Source organism: Sus scrofa, chromosome 9 (assembly GCF_054392235.1).
Source record: "Sus scrofa isolate SSC_HxYL_T2T_F1_AM1 chromosome 9, Sscrofa_HxYL_maternal_Yorkshire_Landrace_v2.0, whole genome shotgun sequence".
NCBI classification, from domain to species: Eukaryota; Metazoa; Chordata; class Mammalia; order Artiodactyla; family Suidae; genus Sus; species Sus scrofa.
Genome location: NC_139391.1, coordinates 5,799,995 through 5,820,401, shown reverse-complemented (window position 1 = coordinate 5,820,401; position 20,407 = coordinate 5,799,995). Strand labels below are relative to the sequence as shown.

Here is a 20,407-nt window from a genome sequence, read left to right as displayed (position 1 = left end):
TAAATACTTAAGTATGAGCATGAAAACATATATCATTATTTATGAATTTAAAAATAATGACAAGAGACAGGGCAACATAAGAGTTTTCCAGAGTTAAATAAGCAAGAGCAGGAACAGCCAGAATTGCCTAGATTAAGAGCACAGACTTGATAGATAGAAAAAAGCATTTGTCCTTCCCCCACAACTTTCCTGAGCAGGTTTCCATTCCTCATCTTTTTTCTTTCCATTCCTTATCTTTCATATTTATTTTATGGAGCCAACGTGGAGATACTGTGAAGTAATGTACATAAAACAGTTAGCATGGGAGCTGTAACATGAGAACTCAACAAATGGAGTTATCATTACTTCATAAGATAAAATATAACTATCTAATGTTTAGCCTCAATTGCAATAAAAAATAAGTAGAATTGAAATGCAATATTATTTTATCCTTTTGAAGGGCTAAAGTTTCTAAAAATGAAAATACTCAACACCATTATTGTGCAAAGAGATAGACTATGTATCCTTTCTGAGCGCAATTTCTTAGGATTCATTAAAAAAATCTATAAAATGTGCAATAGTGTTTCTAGGACTCTACTCTTTTTTGAAAAAAGTGTTATTGAAGTATAATTGATTTACAATGTTGTGATGGTTTCTGCTGTACAACAAAGTGGCTCAGTTATGCATCTATCTATCCTCTTTCAGATTCTTTCCCCACATAGATTATCACAGAATATTGGGTAGCATTCTCCGTGCTATACAGAAGGTCCCCATTGACCAACCTTTCCATATGCCTCAGTGTGCATGTGCCAATCCCAAAGCCCTAGTCCAGCCCTCCCCCACCACCTGTCCCCTTTGGTAACTGTAAGCTTTTCAAAGTCTGTGAGTCTGTTTCTGTTCTGCAAGTAAGTTCATTTGTATCCTTTTTTAAGATTCACATGTAAGTGATATTATATGATGTTTGTCTATCACCGTCTAACTTCACTTAGCATGGTAATTTCTAGGTCAATCCATGTTGCTGCAAATGCCATTATTTCATTCTTTTTATGGCTGAGTAATGTTCCATTGTATAATATTCCACTGTTCCAATGTACCACATCTTTATTCATCCCTCTGTTGATGGACATTTAGATTGGCTTCCATAACATGGCTATTATATATAGTGCTGCAGTGAACACTGGGGTACATGTATCTTTTTGAATTATGGTTTTCTCTAGGTTGATGCCCAGGAGTGGGATTGATGGATCATTAGTTTTTTGAGGAATCTCCATACTGTTTTCCATAGTGATTTCACCAATTTACATTCAACAGTGTAAGAGGGTTCCCTTTTCTCCATACCCTCTCCAGCTTTTATTATTTGTAGACTTTTTGATGATGGCTATTCTGGCTGGTGTAAGGTGGTACCTCATCATCATTTTTATTTGCATTTCTCTAATATTAATGATGTTGAGCATCTTTTGACATGTTTTTTGGTCATCCGTATGTCTTCTTTGGAGAAATGTCTGTTTAGAAATGTCTGCTCATTTTTTTGATGGGTTGTTTGTTTTTTTGATATTGAGCTACAGGAGGTGTTTGTATATTTTGGAGATTAATCCCTTGCCAGTCGCTTCATTCACAAATATTTTGTCCCATTCTGTGGGTCATCTTTTTGTTTTGTTTATGGTTTCCTTTGATGTGTGAAAACTTTTAAGTTTAATTAGGTCTCATTTGTTTATTTTTGGTTTGATGTTCATTACTCTAGGAGGTGGATCTGAGAAGATATTGCCATGGTTTATGTCAGAGTGTGTTCAGCCTTGTTTTCCTCTAAGAGTTTTATAGTATGTGGTCTTATATTTTGATCTTTAATCCATTTTGAGGCTGACAGCTGCAGCTCCAATTTTACCCCTAGCCTGGGAATTTCCATATGCTGTGGGTGCGCCCTCTCAAAAGACATCTCTAAGTCTGGGCTCCCTGGGGTAATTGCTGCCCTTGAGATCTTCAAGCAAATACATAAAATCTCAGCTCTTGGTGGCCACCACTCTGAGATTCCTATTGTGACGATGTCTCTTCTATCTCATGAGCACTCCATTTCAAGCAGGTGAGTAATGCTTTGTTGCTGGGGGGTGTAATTTAAGGTTGGAGAACACTTAAATGTATTGAATCTTAGGTAGGTGGTTAAAAATATTAGGAATATTGTCTAGAGTGAAGTAGACTGAGAAACTGGAGCAGTTACATGCTGGAGTGACATTCACTGGCCAGCAAAATCAATCATGTGCATTTCTTTTAAAGTCAATATTGAGTGAGGTTTTTTTTTTTTTTTGCTAAATAAAACTGATCATGGTAGGAGAACATACATCATGGAAACTGAAAAATGTTTCAAATTGGGGTTTATTTATATATATATAGTGAGCTGGTTTACCAGAATTATACTAGACTCACAAATAAGGGCTGTCCGAGTAGAGTGGGACGTGTTGCCTGGAAGGTAGGAGGAGGATGTGCTGAGGTTCACTATTGGCACTGGTCCTGACTGATGCAAATATCTAAAGCATTCAAAGAGGCTTATTCATAATTTCCTTGCCCCGATCCTGCATTGCACGCATCCAATATTTGCCATTTGGTTGTTTTCATGAAATATTTTGAGGGCTTATACTGTGGCTCGCTGTGGAGGTACACAAAGAAATTCACATAAAATTCATAAAATTCACAATTAATTGGAGGGGCCTTGACAGGTAATCAGATGTGTCTTCTGATGATTAGACTCCTTGTGAATACAGAGGGAAAGGAGTGATTTATACGACAATGTATCTGAAAACAGGTTCCTGACATATAAGGCAGATCATAAGAAGTGAACTGGGTAAGTAGTTCTCTCAGCAGCATAAGACAGGGAGATGGAGGTGAATTGTCCAGAATGCTGAAGGTATCTGCGTCAAGGATGCTGAAGTCTTCATGAAGCATTTGAGAAATGACCATAGAGTGACCCTTGGCTAGACTATCAACCACTCTATCACACGACTTCACCTACAGACCAGACCCCAATTTTTGAGTCCCTTAGCCTCTGTTTTATGCTTCACAGTAGAAAAATCTTCTTTGCCCTCTCCTAAAAGTATCCAAGGAATGTAATCATCTGTAAGCTAGCCCTCTGCTGGCTCTTATTTTGCTTCATAGTCCTTCCTCTTTCCTGCTAGTTTTTCATCAACATTGTATGAACAGTTGGCCATCAAACCTCAATGGCACTATCCTACCTAGTTTTATTTCTTCCATCTTCTCCAGGGGGATGCCTTTCCTCAGGGAAGTATATGTATTCAAAGTGGTTGTGTGGCCGCAGATTGACCTAGTGGTCGTTGTCCTCAGCAGGCACCTTCTTCTCATGAGCCTCCCCTGGCACTTCTTTCCTATGGATTATTTTCAGTACAGTTTTACCATTACTTAGAGAGTAGTAATGAACAGGCATACAATTAGGAGTGGATTTTCCTACTCCAGAAATAAACTGTAGAGCTGAGGAAAATAGAACCCAGGGCAGGAGACAGGTGTGTGTACATGTACTCACTCTGTGCTGAGTTCTGAGTCAGACGGATTAATGTGGAGATGCTGGCTGTTGTTTATCTGGGTACCTCCGGGCATCATGGATCCCTGTAAACTTGTCACTTCCCGAGCGCTGCACCAAGTTCTCCTCCTGATAATGGCGGTGGGGATGTCAAGTTCAACACACGGACAGAGAGAGGAAGGAAGAGGGTCAGCATTGCGCCTTTTACTCATAATGGTGCTGGCTGCTTCAGGGGACCCACGAGCCCTCTGGCCACTAAATGTCTTGTATTCCTTCTAGAATCGAAAGGACTTTGCTTCTTTTCCCCCTAACCTCTCCACCTAAGAGTGAATATTTTATATATATATATATAAAAAATGTGTATATGTATATATACATATATATGTATGTGTGTGTATATATATGTGTTAAAACCATCAAAATTCTTATAAGGCTTACATTAAAAATAGATTCCCTGCCCCATGCCACTTCTAATTCTTGCTCCTCAGAAACAACCACTTTAATACTTGGCCGTTTTGGGGTTTTTTTAGTATTTACCTCCATTTAGATAGACAGCATGCTTATGTCATTATTTCTTGATTTATATCTTACATCATTTCTACACATCATCCACTGACTTTCTTATATGGAAGATGAGTATTTCGCTTTCCTTCATCAGGAAGTCCCCCACCTCAAAGGCACACACGTACCTTCAGACCCATGCAGACTTTATTGATGGAGGTACACCATCATTTTTACGATGCATATTTACGTGGACACGTGTGGTGACACCTGATCACATTTCCTGTGCACACTCGTTTTCTTCCTTGGAGTAAATGATTGTCTTGATTACTGGCTTTGTTTTCACGTGCCTTTTCTTCTGCTGGAAACGTAAACAGCATGTAAAACAACTTTTCCTTTGAAACTGACCTTTAGGTGTCCTCGGTCCCCTGATCCAGTCTAGACTCATGATGCTCCAGGACTTTCCTCTGCTGTCAAACTTCACCATTCTTCAAGGAATTCCCTTCCTCCTTCACAGCCCATACCCTCTCCTGCCCTGTATCACTTTGTCTTAACTCCTTTGTTGGAGCCCATGTTTCTCCGTTTTTGGTTCATTCCCTTATTGATTGATTGATTGATTGATTCTTGTCTTCCAGTAGCTTTCTGTGCAAAGTTAATGGGAGGTAAATCTTTGAAGATATTAAATAACTTTTTCTGCTCTTACAAATTGTTTACGTATTTTGGTTTAAAATTCTGGATTGGAGTAATCTGACAGGAAGTTTCTCCCTGAACAAATCCCATGCCTACACATGGGACTTCTAATCACTTTTTAGTGCCTTGGTCTTATATTGAAGTGAATTGAAAGATCCGCATCTAGGGTTGTGTAATCTAGCCCTACTAGATGTAATAAATGGGAGAAGTTCACTGGGGCTTCAGCTTGTGCAGGAGGTAACCTTTCATTTTATCCCTGCTTTTAGCCCCATATCCCTGCCCCAGCTCTGCCCAGACTCTCCAGCTTAACTTCACTAGAGACTAAAGCTCCAGTAATCCTGTTGGGTGAGGAAAGTGGTGCCTGGATAAACAGGTTGGGAAGGAGGATCTAGGAGCCTCACTCTTCTTTATACAGATTTTCAATCAATAACGCTTTCAAAAAATCCATTCTTATCCCTGCTTAGCAAATTACCTGATAACCTCTAGTTATTGAGACTGGATTCTGCAGTGAAAACTGTCTTGATTCTTGTTTTCATCTAGAAATTATTAGTTTTATCCCATCTGCTTAGTCAGTAGTCATCTATCTGCTTTCAAAATGTTGCCACTTCAAGGAGTTCCCACTGGGGTGCAGCAGGCTAAAGATCGGGCATTGTCTCTTCTGTGGCGCTGGGTGCTGCTGAGGTGCAGGTTTGATCCCTGGCCTGGTTCAGTGGGTTAAGGATCTGAGTTGCTATAGATGTGGCATGTGTAGCAGCTGTGGCTTGGATTTGATCGCTGGCCCAGGAACTTCTATATGCTTTGGGCATGGCCAAAAAAAAAAAAAATGTTGCCGCTTTTCTGCTCTCACCTTTTCTTCTGTTTGTTTATGCTTATGATGTCTTTGTTATTTTACTGACATTTAGCAGGCTATGAAGAGGAAATAGTGGTAAATGCTGACATTTAGTCTGATATATTTTATCAGACAGCCCAAGGCAAACATTTACATAACCCATATTTCTCTGTGTCTATTAGGGGAAGTTAAAGGTAAGCCCACGCTAGCCTGCCTCAGGGATGTCTAGCTTCAACCACACTGGTGCTAGCCACGTGGCCTTCTACCTGCTGGGCATTCCAGGCCGAGAAGACCTGCACACGTGGATTTCCATCCCCTTCTTCATCTCCTACGTCTCTGCCCTCCTTGGAAATGGTCTGCTCATCGCCATCATCCTCATCAAGAGCAGTCTCCGTGAACCGATGTATCTCTTCCTCTGTATGCTGGCTGCCGTGGACATGGTCTTTGCCACAACCACAGAACCCAAGGCATTGGCCATTTTCTGGTGCAAGAGCAGGGAAATCTCCCTTAATGGCTGCATTGCCCAGCTCTACTTCCAGCACTCTTCCTTTATTTCTGAGTCCGGCGTCTTGCTGGTTATGGCATTTGACCGCTATGTTGCAATATGTTACCCGCTGAGGTACACTATGATACTCACCCACTCTCTGATAGGGAAAATTGGTGTGGCTGTTTTCTTGAGAGCACATTGCACGATCTTCCCCATGATATTTCTTCTGAAGAGGCTGACTTTTTGCAGAAGTAACGTCCTCCCACATACATTCTGTGAACACATCGGCTTGGCCAAGTTCGCCTGTGATGACATTCGAGTGAACATCTGGTACGGATTTTTTGTCTTGATGTCAACCGTGATCCTGGATATTATCCTCATTTTTGCTTCCTATGGTCTGATTCTCCGTGCTGTCTTCCACATCCCTTCCCAAGAAGCCCGCCACAAAACTCTCAACACGTGTGTCTCCCACGTCTGCGTCATCATCCTTTTTTATGGGCCTGGGATCTTCTCGGTCCTCACTCAGCGCTTTGGACGCCACATCCCACTACACGTCCATATCCTGCTGGCCAACGTCAGCATGCTTGCTCCACCTATGCTGAATCCCATCATTTATGGGGTCAAGACGAAACAGATACGAGACCAAGTAGTTTACATGTTGTTTAAAAAGCAGAAATGATTAGGGGGATGGCAGGGACTGGTTTCTTAGAAATTTTGATCCTCCATGAGATGTGCTTTGGTGGCAGTGCACAAGAGAACTGGAACTGAGTCACTAGGGAAAATGGCTCATTTAGTTATGAGCTCTGGGACTCTACCTGAGCCTATGAGACTTGCCTCTCTAATCCATCTGAAAGCAGTGCCTGTGGGTCCATAGAGATAGTCATAGCTTATTCTTTGCAGAGTGAACAGGTTGCTCTCTGGTAGTTGTGTCTAACTCAGTAATATTCAATTCAACTTTGAGAACAGTCGAATGTAATATTAAGTCACACTTAGATAAATACTAGGTGTTCTGTCTTGAGCTACGTTAAGCCCCAAGACATCTCACCACACCTCAAGACCTTCATTCCTTTAATGCTTTTTCCAAGTATGATGAGTATTAAGTGGTACCCTACTCCTAACTTGTGACTTTTGGGGAGTTTTTTCTCAAAGATCATTCCCCTCAAAAGGGTACAGAATAAATGCAGACTTTCTTCCAGCAGCAATTTCCGCATCACTTTCATGCAATCTACACTTCAGTCTCAAGGAACTGTGTATCTCTAATTTCTCCATGTTCAGTCGCGTTTTTAAGTGTCTTGGTACCTTTTCCCGAAATGATCCTTCTGTCTGCACTGACCTTCCTTCCCTTGACCTTTTAATGAAGGCTCTTCTGTCTTTCAAGGCTCGGCTTGGTGCCACCTGCACTGTGAGGTCTTTACAACTACCTCATCTCAAGTGGAGGCACTATTTTCTTTACAAGATGATACCATATTGTTGATACTTCTTTTGAAAACATTTACTTACTTTTATGTAAATATTTTATAGAAAAGTAATAAGATCAAAGTTAAAATTGCACATGATTCTGCCACCCAGAGAAATTTACTGTTATCATTTTCGTGTATAATCATCCAGCTTTTCTATATAATTCTAACTGTAACAACTGTAACTATACATACATATTCCCAACTTATCCATGATTTTGTAACCCAATGTTATCACATAGACCCATGTCATAGCTATTTTTACATGATAAAACATCAGATATCTATAATATTTTAATAGCTATATTGTATATTTTTTCCTTATTTTAAAAAAGCATGCTTTAAAGTCATTTTTTACACTAGTTGAGACAGTGTTCATCCTTTTTAAAAAATGTTTATTTTTTAAAAAATCATTTGCAATATAAACACTGTGCTAGAGGAGTTCCCTGGTGGTGCAGCAGGTTAAAGATTCGGTGTTGTCACTGCTGTGGCTGGGGTTTGCTCCCTGGTCGGGGAATATCTGCATGCTGCTGGCATGGCCAAAAACAAACAGCAAAAACACTGTGCTAGAGACACTTTCATACATAAGATTTGTCTAATATGTGTGAATTAAGCTTTGCATGACTTTAGCCTTAAGCAAAATTGCTAGGTCAGAACCATGAATGTGTTAGGCTCATCTGGCATTGCATCTAGAGAACTTATTATAAATTTTCACTCTTGTCAGAAATACATGTAAGTGCCAAAGTTTATTGCGCACTTATTAGCATTTAGTAAGTAGTCCTATTTTTTTTATTTTTTTTATTTTTTATTTTATTTATTTATTTATTTTTTTGCTTTCTAGGGCTACACCTGTGGCATATGGAAGTTCCTGGGTTAGGGGTCAAATCTGAGCCATAGCTACTGGCTTATGGCACAGCCACAGCAACTTGGGATCCAAGCCATGTCTGTGACCTATACCACAGCTCGTGACAACTCTGGATCCCCGACCCACTGAGTGAAGCCAGGGATCAAACCCACATCCTCATGGATACCAGTCAGATTCATTTCTGCTGCACCATAATGGACACTCCCAAGTAGTCCTATTTTTTAAAATTTGCCATGTGATAAGATAAAATAATTTTTCATTTTCCTTTAATTTGAATTTATTTAGTTAATAGACACATTGAAAAGTTTATATTGTGATTATTGCATATTGCATTTCTTTGTGGATTAATAGTAACAACAATTTATTGACTCTGTGCAAAGCTCATTTTACACCTTATTTAATCATCACATCAGGCTTGTTATTGTTTCTCTTCCTCTATTTTGCAGACATATAGTTTGAAGCTCAGAGCTATAACTTCCCCAAGGTATTAATATTTATTTAAAGTATTTTCTCAGGTTGTTTAAATTTTAATTGCTTCAATTTTCTTTGATTGGTGTGGTTGGCTATTGTTTCACGTAAAAAGATAAATAAATAAAATGTTTAAAAATCCATCATCCTGGAGTTCCCATCGTGGCGCAGTGGTTAACGAATCCGACTAGGAACCATGGGGTTGCAGGTTCGGTCCCTGCCCTTGCTCAGTGGGTTAAGGATCCGGCGTTGCCGTGAGCTGTGGTGTAGGTCGCAGACGCGGCTCGGATCCCGTGTTGCTGTGGCTCTGGCATAGGCTGGTGTCAACAGCTCCAATTTGACCCCTAGCCTGGGAACCTCCATATGCCGCAGGAGCGGCCCAACAAATGGCAAAAGACAAAAAAAAAAAAAAAAAAAAAAAATCGATCATCCTTTTCCTTTGTGAGTTTCATTGTCATCTTAGACTATTTTCTTCAATCTAAGATTTTATTATTATGCTTAGATTTTTCTTCTAGTTTTTTATGGTATGTACTTTCATATTTAATTTTTAAGCACATATGTAAATAAATAAAACTAAGCAAAATAAAAGAAACAAAACTCAGTGACCAATAATCAGAAAACAGGCATACTTGTTAAATTTTAGTATGTTTTTCAGTTTTCGCATGATTACATCTTTCTGTACATGTGACGTAATCAACTTTTTAAATGTTATATGTATGTATATAACATTATATGTATATACTACGTTTGTCACGCAATAAGAGTGGTGGAAAATTCCTAATATACCATATGAGGTAAGGAATAGGAAGACGAATCTTATTTGCACTGCTCTAACCATCTATATAAATAGTAATTAAAAATAGTCAACAATTATTGGGAAGAGTTATTTTCTCACAGACATTATCTTCCGGTGTCTTGTCATTCTTGTAATTTTTGTTCTGATCTTCTAAAAATGACAGTTTTGAAATAACTATACTGTTGAGTTGAATATAAATAGAGCTGCATATGTTTTCTATTGTTAGTGCTTTCTTACTACACCACTTTATTTTTTTATATTTTGTAATGATTTTTATTTTTTCCATTATAGCTGATTTACAGCGTCTGCCAATTCTCTACTGCACAGCAGGGTGACCCACTCACACATACATGTGTACATTCTTTTTCCTCACATTCTCAGGCTCCATCACAAGTGGCCAGACATAGTTCCCAGCGCTTATATCCTTTACTTCCAGCCATTTTATGCCTAGATAGTATAGAGTGATGTCCTTTAAATCACATAAAACTGGGCTTTGTTTGTTTCTATAACATCTGATAACTTTTGAATTTTAACTAATGAATATAGTCTAGTTATATTTCTGATGATGTTTAGATACTTTTTTAAAAAGTTCTAGAAGTTCCCGTGGTGGCGTAGTGGAAATGAATCTGACTAGGAACCATGAGGTGGTGGGTTCCATCCCTGGCCTTGCTCAGTGGGTTAAGGATCTGGTGTTGCCATGAGCTGTGGCGTAGGTTGCAGACGCGGCTCGGATCGGGTGTTGCTGTGGCTCTGGCAAAGGCTGGTGGCTACAGCTCCAATTTGACACCTAGCCTGGGAACCTCCATATGCTGCGGGTGCTGCCTTAAAAAAGACAAAAGAGGGGAAAAAAAAATGTTCATGATTTATGAGAAGAGGTTAAAGTATCAATATTATCAGGACTTTGGAAGACGTCGATTCCAATCTTCGTGGATACTTTGAGGGGTTCGAGACTTCAGTGAAGGAAGTAACTCCAGATGTGGGGGAAATGGCAAGAGAATCAGAATTAGAAGTGAAGCCTGGAGATGTGAGTGAGTTGCTGCGATCTCATGCTCCAAATTTAACAGATGAGGAGTTGCTCCTTGTAGACGAGCAAAGAAAGTGGTTTCTGGAGAAGGAATTACCTCCTGGTGAAGATGCTGTGGCGATTACTGAAATGACAACAAAGGATTTAGAATATTACCTAAACTTAGCTGATAAAGCCATGGCAGGGTTGGGGATGATTGACTTCAATTTTGAAAAAAGTTCTACTGTGAGTCAAGTGCTATTAAACGGCATTGCAGGATACAGAGAAATCATTCATGAGAAGAAGAGTCAACCAGTGTGGCAAACTTCATGTTTGTTTGTTTTTTTAAGAAATTTTCACGGCTGCCCCCGCCCCCGACCTTCAGCAGCCACCATCCTGAGCAGTCAGCAGCCATCCATCAACGAAGAAGCAAGACTGCCTACCATCAAAAAGATTAGGACTCATTGAAGGCTCAGAGGGTGGTTAACATTTTTTAGCCATAACATGTTCTTAAATTAAGGTGTGTACATTATTTTTAAAGATATTTTGCTCTTGCACACTTAGTAGACTACAGTATAGTGTAAATATAACTTCTATATACATGGGGAAACAAAAAAGTTGTATAACTCACTTTATTGTGACATCGATATTATCGTGGCAGCCTGGATCTGAACCTGTAACATCTCTGAGGTTTGCCTGTACTAACTGTGTGTGTGGCACTGTGTCCTACTGGAGATAAATGCACCTGTAATAAAGGAGTAGAAAATAAAGGTTGACAGAACATTTGTGGTCATTGAAAATTTTTATATTATGAAATTAAAGAGCATGGCATGAGGATAATATGATCTCAACAGTAGAAAAATCCATAAATAGGAGTTCCTGTTGTGACTCAGCAGGTTAAGAATCTGACTCATGTCCGTGAGGATGTGGGTTTGATTCCTGGCCTTGCTCAGTGGGTTAAAGGATCTGGTGTTGCCATGACCAACACCATGAGTGTAGGTTATGGATGTGGCTCAGATCTGGTGTGGCTGTGGCTGCGGAGTAGGCTGGCAGCTGCAGCTCTGATTTGACCCCGAGCCTGAGAACTTCCATATGCCATGAAAAAGACACACAGTATTTGTCTTTGAAAAAGACACACACACACACACACACACACAAATCCGTAAACAGAGAAGAGAAAAAACTTAGAGTTATCAATGAAAATAACCCATTGAAAATCCCTTGAAAAAAGAGAATCACTGGTGGGAATGTATAAATTAGTGCAACCACTGTGGAAAAAAGTATGGAGGTTTCTCAAAATACTAAAAATAGAGCTACCATATCACCCAGAAATCCTCTCCTGGATATACAGCTGAAAAAAACAAAATCACTAGTTCAAAAAATACATGCGCCCCATGTATTTTTCCCAGCAGCATTATTTACAATTGCCAAGATATAGAAACAACTTAAGTGTCCATAAACAGATGAATGGATCAAGAAGATGTGGTACATATTTGCAATGGAATACTACTCAGCTGTAAAAAGAATGAAAACTTTTCATTTGCAACAACATGGATGGACTCTGAGGGTGTTACGCCAAGTTAAATAAGTCAGACAGAGAAAGACAAATACTGTATGCTATCACTTATAGGGGGAATCTAAAAAGTACAACAAATTAGTGAATATAAAAAAAAGAAACAGGCTCACAGATCTAGAGAACAAACTGGTGGTATCCAGTGGGAACAGGAAAAAGAGAGGCAGTGTAGGGCATTAAGAGGCACAAATTACCAGGTATAAGCCACAAGGATCTATCGCACAACAAAGGGAATATAGCAATATCTTAAAATAACTATAAGTGGAGTATAACCTTTTAAAAATGTGAATTACTATATTGTACACCTAAAACTTATATAGTATTGCACATCAATTCTATTTAAATAAAAAAATAAAAAGAGGCATTCCCGTCGTGGCGCAGCAGAAACAAATCTGACTAGGATCTATGAGGTAGCAGGTTTGATCCCTGGCCTCGCTTAGTGGGTTAAGGCTCCAGCATTGCTGTGAGCTGTGGTGTAGGTCGCAGACGTGACTCAGATCTGACCTTGCTGTAGCTGTGGTGCAGGCCGGCGGCTACAGCTCTGATTGGACCCTTAGCCTGGGAACCTTCATATGCCATGGGTGTGGCCTTAAAAAAGCAAAAGAAAAAATTTTTAAAAATTAAAAAAATAAAGAATATCCCTTCATGAAAGAATCAAAGCATCAGTTCTACATACAAAACAATATAAATAAATTTTAAGTGGATTTGATTTTTTTCAATATTTTATTATGGTGCCATTAATATAGGTAGCTTCTCATACGTGTTGGCTTGAATGGGTGGTGAATGAATAAATGAAGGTCAAAGAGAGTCTGTAGTATCCCTGCTCCTAAATTTCTGTGCCTTCTGGTCGTCAGGGTTGCAGAGGATGCACTTGAATAAGTTCTGGGGACTTGATCAAGACCTAACTGCATTCTCATCCTTTGCCGACTGCTCATTCTAAAACGTCTCTCTCCTGCCCCCTTTTCTCTCCTAAGCGCACATAACCTCTCCGGCATAGTTTTCACAGGAGGCTTCCGGCCCTCAGATGAGAAAGGGTTAAGGGCTTTCCAGTTAGGTCAGTGGAAGTAGAGGACATCCCAGGGGAGAAGAAAGTCACATGGCAAAGCCCATGGTCCCCAAAGAGGCTCAGAGAAATATTAATTTGCCTTGCCGTTCTTCCTCTGGCTTGGTCGTCTGGCCACTGCACACAGTCTGCAGGTTGTGGGAAGAGCCTGCCATCCAGGCAGGGGCACGGCTCCAGTCTGTGGTTCCCGATGGCTGTGACAGACGGTTTGGAGTGAGGAGAGATGTAGGTTGGTGCGACCAGGGTAGCCTGGTGCTTCTGTGGGTCCTTCTGCCCATGCGCAGGAAATGGAGTGGGGAGGGGGTGGGGGCAGAATAACTGAGTGTGGGAATAAATGATGAGGGAAATGCTGAGTTTATCGATGAAAGATGGGAGAAATGATGCTGGATGGCTTTCATCATTTGGTTCCCCAGTAGAGGCTGTGTTTGGAATTCTCCGATCCTCTGAGAGCAGAGGCAGTGGGGACATGCCAGATTTTTCTGCAGAAGTTTTGTGGCATGCTGGAAATAGTGGAATGAGAGGCAAGAAATCTTAGCTCACTTCCTCTGTGACCCTGGGAAAGTTGCCCTTCTTTCTCTGGGTTTTGTAAGTCATAAGTCTTACGATAAGATTATTCTCGAGCAGGGATTGCAAACAATGTTTGCGGTTTTTTGTTTGTTTGTTTGTTTGTTTGTTTTGTAAAGGGCGAGAGCACATATTTTAAGTCTTGCACATGGTCTCTGTTGCAACCATGCAGTCTTTCCTGTAAAAGCAGTCATGGACAATACGTGACAACTGGCCATGGTTGTGTTCCAATAAAATTTGATTTACAAAAGCAGGTGCTGGGCAGGCATTTGGCCCATAGGCGGCAGTTCGATGACGGCTGGTATCAAGGGCCACCCAGCATGGATAGTTTATATCTCTGGCTCATGTTTGGGCAATTCCAGGGTGGAACTGGTGAAGCAAGGGGCTTGTCTTGGAAACTGCATTCCCAGTGAGAGTTCTTTCTCCTGGCAAAGGTAAGAGGACCTTCAGGCTGGAGGCAGGGCGAAGAGCTGCATCACCTCTGGAAGCTCCACTTCCTGAGAAAACGGGTTTCATGAGAGGAGAGTCAGCACGCTGAGTGGAGACAGGCAAGCTGATCACTTAGAGGTCCCAGCTCATCTCCGTGAGCGTGAGGTTGGCTAGGGAATGCCTTGTGTGCATGAGGATGGGTATACACAGGAAGGAAAATTTCAAAGTATGTGTGTGTGCGTGTTCATAGAGAAGGGCTGTATGTGTGAATAGGGAACGTGCGTTAGCGTGTAAATCTTCATCAAAATTTGTGTGAGCGAATATGCGAGTTGTGCCCGTATCAGTGAATGTGTGTGACACGAATGGCGGTTTGGGTGTGTTTGAATGTATGTGGATTTGCAGCAGGCGGAGCTGGAATTGAACTCAGGTCTACAGCCCGTGTGATTTTGCCTATATTACATTGTCTTACGTGTCTTTGGCATTCTGGCAGAAATAAGAGAAATAGAAGGGAGTGGAGAGGAAGCCAAAGAAGGGTGGTTAGGTAATCAACAAAACAAAGTGGGCGTTTCTAAAGCTCATGGAACCTCGGACCCTGATAATCTTGGATTCAAATATCAGTTTTGACTTTGGGCAGTGACTTATCTGACAGTCAGTTTCTTCATGCACGAACCAGTGAGACCTTCAGTTTCGGGGGTTTCATGCAATGATTAAAAACCGTAAATATATCAAACACGCAGGAGGTATGTAGTGGGTGATATCATCAAATAAAGACGTATTAATAATAGAAATTGGAGATTCCTAATACCAAATGAAATGTAATTTAAGATTCAGCAGCCATGACATGAGCGGTTACTTTAGAAAAGGAGGCTTTAGCGGTGTTCCAGGGTTAATAGTCAGGTGGCACTGGGTAAAGATGAGGAGGGTGGTAAGAGAATGGGCAAAGAGAAGGCACATCCCTCCTTTTGTAAAACCGAGGTAAATGGGGGGATAGACACATTAAGGAGAAGAAGCCAGCAGAGAGGGAGGGTGTGAACTTACCAGGGTGATGGATTAACGGGGAGAGGTACTTGAAGAGAAGGCCGGAGTCCAGGGCACAGATGGAGGGCTAAGGCTTGAATGGCAACAAGAGGGGAAAGACGTATCAACTATCAATTCGTTGGTGGCAGAGTGAGGGAGGTTATGATTGTTTTTCTCCTTGGCCAGGAGTCAGCGCCTCACAGTTGCTGATGAAGGGGACCAACGTGGTGCAAGGTGACATGATGTGATTCCAAGGATGGTGCGGTAGCTAAACTCCAGCTCCACCATGCACTAGCCAGGTGGTCTTGGACGGGGGATGACGCGCTCTGGTTGCTCCCCATCAGTCAGCTGGGGGAAATGACTACAGATATCTCGCATGTGGTTGAGACAATGCACATGGAGCCCCTAGCACAGAGCTGCTGCTCACTGGTCTCTTGTTTCTGTTCTCCCACCTCCCTCCCCCATGCTTCTTACATGGTACTGCCCTGGAGAGAGCACCCTAAAACGCTCACAGCCCCATGCCATTCTCTCACCACAAACCCTTGAGTGGCTTTTACTGCTTCAACATAAATTCTAAACTCTTTAGACCGGTACCCAGCGCCCTCAGTGATCTGGCCCCTACTTCACTGCCTGATATCATTTCCTACCACTTCATACCACATCCTCTATGCTATGGAAACCCTGAATCGTTATAATTTTCCTCCAAACTCCATGTCCTTTCATCTCAGTGATTTTGGTCATGTGCATCCATCTTCACATGACTTGACTTGGCAAAACTCTTACCTATTTTTCAAGAGTCAACTCAGGGGGGTACCTTTAGAAAACCTTTTCTGAACCTGTGGAAGCGCTCCATGTTTCCCACGCTCCCTGTGTTTCACTCTCCTTCCACACCCCGCACACTGTATAGATAGTTTAATTGTCTGTCTGCCCCAAGTAGGTCCTCCAGGAGCCATGGTTGGTGCTCCTGAGGCTTGTTAAATTGATAGTTAACGCAGTTACCATTTTCCTTTTGAGGTGCACATCACATCCTGATGGTCAAGGCGGAAACTGCAACGTTATTCACAGTGCTTAACTGTTTATAGCCACCTGATGCTAAGGTCTATGACATTCTAGGGCTGGAACAACTCTTTCAGATATCTAATCCAACTTCTCCCCAACTTTAGTTTTAAGGTGATAAAAGAGAGGCCCAGAGCAGGGGAGTCATTTTACTGAGATCATGTAGCTAGTGAAGAGAATGGCAAGGAGTTTTTACCTGTTTCCTGATTCCTGACCCAGACCCTTCCCATTTCTCATCCAGCGAGAAATGATCTGTTCCTGCTTCCCCGACTCCAACCCCATCCACCTTTTGGGGACGAGAGAAGAGGTGACTGCGATATCCTATCCTCCAGCATCCAAATGACTCACCTTGGGCATGGCAACTCCCAACCACACTGGTACCAGCCACTCACTCTTCATTCTGTTGGGGATCCCTGGCCTGGAAGACCAGCACTCATGGATCTCTCTCCCCTTCTTTATTTCCTACCTTGTGGCCGTCCTTGGGAATTGCCTCCTTGTCTTCCTCATCATCACTGAACGCAGCCTCCATGAACCCATGTACTTCTTCCTCTGCATGCTGGCTCTGGCTGACCTCATCCTGTCCACCACCACTGTGCCCAAAGCCCTGGCCATATTCTGGTTCCATGCTGGAGAGATTTCCCTTGATGGCTGTGTCACCCAAATCTTCTTCATCCATGCCACCTTCATCGCCGAATCGGGGATTCTGTTGGCCATGGCATTTGACCGGTACGTGGCCATCCGTGACCCCCTGCGCTATACCACGGTGCTCAGCCATGCAGTAATCATAAGGATTGGCCTGGCCGTGGTCCTGAGGAGCTTTTCTGTGATACTTCCCGATGTGTTCCTGGTGAAGAGACTGCCTTTCTGCCGCAGCAATGTGCTACCACATGTATACTGTGAGCATATGGCTGTTGCCAAATTTGCCTGTGCTGACATTCGTGTCAATGTCTGGTATGGCCTGTGCGTTCTTCTCTCCACTGTAGTGACGGATGTCTTGCTCATCCTGGTTTCTTACATGTGCATCCTCAGTGCAGTTTTCCGCCTCCCCTCCCAAGGAGCTCGGCAAAAGGCCCTGGGCACCTGTGGCTCCCACCTGGGGGTCATTTCCATGTTCTACTTGCCTGGCATTTTTACCATAATTACCCAGCGGTTTGGGCATCATGTGCCTCTCCATACCCACATTCTGCTCGCAAATGTCTGCATGTTAGCCCCTCCTATGCTAAACCCCATCATTTACGGGATCAAGACCAGGCAGATTCGAGAGTGTGTGGTTAGTACTTTGTCTTCACAGGGGAAACACTGCTGAGTTTGTAAGACAGGTGATATGTTTATTGATGTAGGGTCTCACATTTTTTGGTCTACTTTGTAGAGACTTATGAATTAAGGGTTGTACTGACTGTGAACAAAGTGATTTGTCAATGGCTTTGAAAGAAAGATTGCATGTTACCTTAGAAAGGGTAAGTGTTTAGAAAAGAGCATGAGCTTTTGGATCAGAAGTAGATTTGTGTCCTGAGACAAAAGTGATGTGTTTGACCTTGGGGGGAAGTTAATTATTCCCTTGGAGAATCTTCTTATCACACGCACAGCGTTCCAGAAAAATAGGGATATCAAAACCAAACTAAATCTTATTAAACAATGAGAATTATTTCCTACAACACACTTAGCTAGGACACTGAAATGAAAACACCTGGGCAAAATATATATTAACTTAATAATACATAAGGTTGAAACATCTATGTTTATATTTATAACTACAAGCTGTTTTTTGAGTTCGAAATGCTACTAACTCAAATGATGCATATAAGGTCAATTAATCTTTGCCAAGGGTGCCAAGAATTCTCAGTGAGGAAAGAACAGTCTCTTAGTAAAAGATGTTAGGAAAACTGGATAATCACACTCCAAAGATTGAAACTGGACCCTTATCTTATGTCATACACAAAAATTAACCTCAAGTGGGTGAAATACTTAAATGTAACACCTGAAACTGTAAAAGTCAGAGAAAAATATAGAGAAAGGCATCTTGACATTGGTCTCAGCACCAAAAATATAGGCAATAAAAGCAAAATAAAGAAGTGGAACTACATCAAACTAAAAAGCTTCTGCACAGCAAAGCAAACAATCAACAAAAGGCAACCTATAGAATGGGAGAAAAAATTTTCAAATACCTGATAAAGGGTTAATGTCCAAATACATGAGACCCAAGAAACTCAACAAAACCCAATAGCAAAAAAACACAAAAAACAAAAAACCCCACAAAAAACAAAGCCCAAACAATTTCATTTTAAAAATTGGCCAAGAACCTAAATAGATATTTTTCAAAGACATACAAATGATGAATAGGAACATGAAAAATTCTCAGCATCGCTAATTATCAAGGAAATGTGAATCAAAACCACAATGAGATAACATCTCAAACTTGTTACAATGGCTATTATCAAAAGATAAAAGATAGCAAATTCTGGTGAGATATGGAGAAAAGGGAACAGTGGTGTATCGTGGGTGGGAATGTAAATTTGTGGAGCCATTAGAGAAAACAGTATAGAGGTTCCTCAAAAAATTAAAAATAGAGCTACCAAATGATTCAGAAATTCCACTTCTAGCTATATATTTGAAAACAATGAAATCGGTTATCTCAAATACATATCTGCACCCCCATGTTCATTGCAGCATTATCTGCAATAGCCGAGACATGGAAACAAACTAAATATCCATTGGTAGATGAATGGAAAAGTAAAATGTATTCTATATCTGTCTATCATCTACCTATCAGGAAATCTTGCCATTTGTGATAACACGGATAACATAACCTTGAAGATATTACACTGAGATAAGTTAAAGACAAACACCTGATCTCATTTATATATGGAATCTGAAAAACCGGACTCATAGAAAGAGTGAGATTGGTGGTTGTCAAAGGTGAGGGGCAGGGGGTGGGGCAACGGGTTGGGGGGGGTCAGCGTGCAAACTTTCAGCTGTAAGATGAATATGTTATGAGAAGGTAATAAACAGCATGGCGACTATAGTTAATACTTTACTGTGTATTTGAAAGTTACTAAGAAAGTAGATTTTTTTTTTTTTTTTTTTACTTTTTAGGGCTATACCTGAGGCAGGTGGAAGTTCCCAGGCTAGGGGTCGAATCAGCGCTACAGCTGCCAGCCTACACCACAGTCACAGCAACGCCAGATCTGAGCTGTGTCTGCAACTTACACCACTGAGCGAGGGCAGGGATCAAACCTGTGTTCTCATGGATGCTCATCAGATTCGTTTCTGCTGAACCACGACGGGAACTTCCAAGAGATATTAAAAGTTTTCACCACAAACTGGCACAAATGTAACTATGTGAGGTGATAGAGTTAACTAATCTTATTGCGGTAATCATTTTTGCAGTATATATATGTAATATATATATATAATCATTACATTATATGCCTTAAACTTAGAAAATGTTACATCTTAATAAAGCTGGCAGAAAAAAAAAATATACAATGGAGTATTTTCAATCATACAAGAAGGAAGTCCTGCCTTTTGTGACAACATGAATAAACCTTACATTATCCTAAGTGAAATGAGCCAGGCACAGAAAAACAAATACTCTGGGATTTCTCTTATATGTAGAATCCAAAAAATTGGAACTCATAGAAATAGAGAGTGGGCATGGAAGTAGGGGAAACAGGGAGATGTTATCTCTACACTACATCTCCAAACACACTTTTAGTTTGGAGATCTAAAGTAGAGCGTGGGGACTATAGTTTAAAATATGATATTGTATACTTGCAATTTGCTAAGAGTTGATCTTAAATGTGCTCATTATACACACAAAAACAGTACGTGTGGGGTGATGAATTAATTAGCTTGATTGTGGTAATTGTGAACGGAAGTTTGGCCCTTGCCATCAGCCTCTACTGGGAGTAAAACACGAGCCACTGCATCTGCCCACCCGCAGCACCCCCTGAGCGGAGCGTGGGGTGGGGACCAGCAGGGAGGCCCTCTGTGCTCTGGGAAAACTGGAAGAACAGATCCTCAGAGAGTTAGGTATTTTTAGGAGAAGATACGGCTGGGAGGTAGTGAGGGGAGTAGGGGAGCCAGCAAGCTGGGTATTTAACAGGG

At 41.2% G+C, this 20,407-nt stretch overlaps 2 protein-coding genes across 2 annotated transcripts; both read left to right on the top strand.

The window, feature by feature from the left end:
* Positions 1–1,936: 1,936 nt before the first annotated feature.
* On the top strand, positions 1,937–9,221 carry LOC146399689 (olfactory receptor 52B4-like). Its single transcript, XM_084975110.1, has 2 exons — positions 1,937–2,056; positions 5,705–9,221. Exon 2 carries the CDS (start codon positions 5,744–5,746, stop codon positions 6,686–6,688), a length of 945 nt encoding a protein of 314 aa, XP_084831236.1. The 5' UTR covers positions 1,937–2,056; positions 5,705–5,743; the 3' UTR covers positions 6,689–9,221.
* LOC100518798 (olfactory receptor 52B4-like) lies at positions 1,937–17,733 on the top strand. Its single transcript, XM_084975100.1, has 2 exons — positions 1,937–2,056; positions 16,542–17,733. Exon 2 carries the CDS (start codon positions 16,656–16,658, stop codon positions 17,604–17,606), a length of 951 nt encoding a protein of 316 aa, XP_084831226.1. The 5' UTR covers positions 1,937–2,056; positions 16,542–16,655; the 3' UTR covers positions 17,607–17,733.
* Positions 17,734–20,407: the final 2,674 nt, after the last annotated feature.

Excerpts from the sequence above, each read along its gene's own strand:
- LOC100518798 (XM_084975100.1), top strand. The coding sequence starts at position 16,656 with ATGGCAACTCCCAACCACACTGGTACCAGCCACTCACTCTTCATTCTG.
- LOC146399689 (XM_084975110.1), top strand. The coding sequence starts at position 5,744 with ATGTCTAGCTTCAACCACACTGGTGCTAGCCACGTGGCCTTCTACCTG.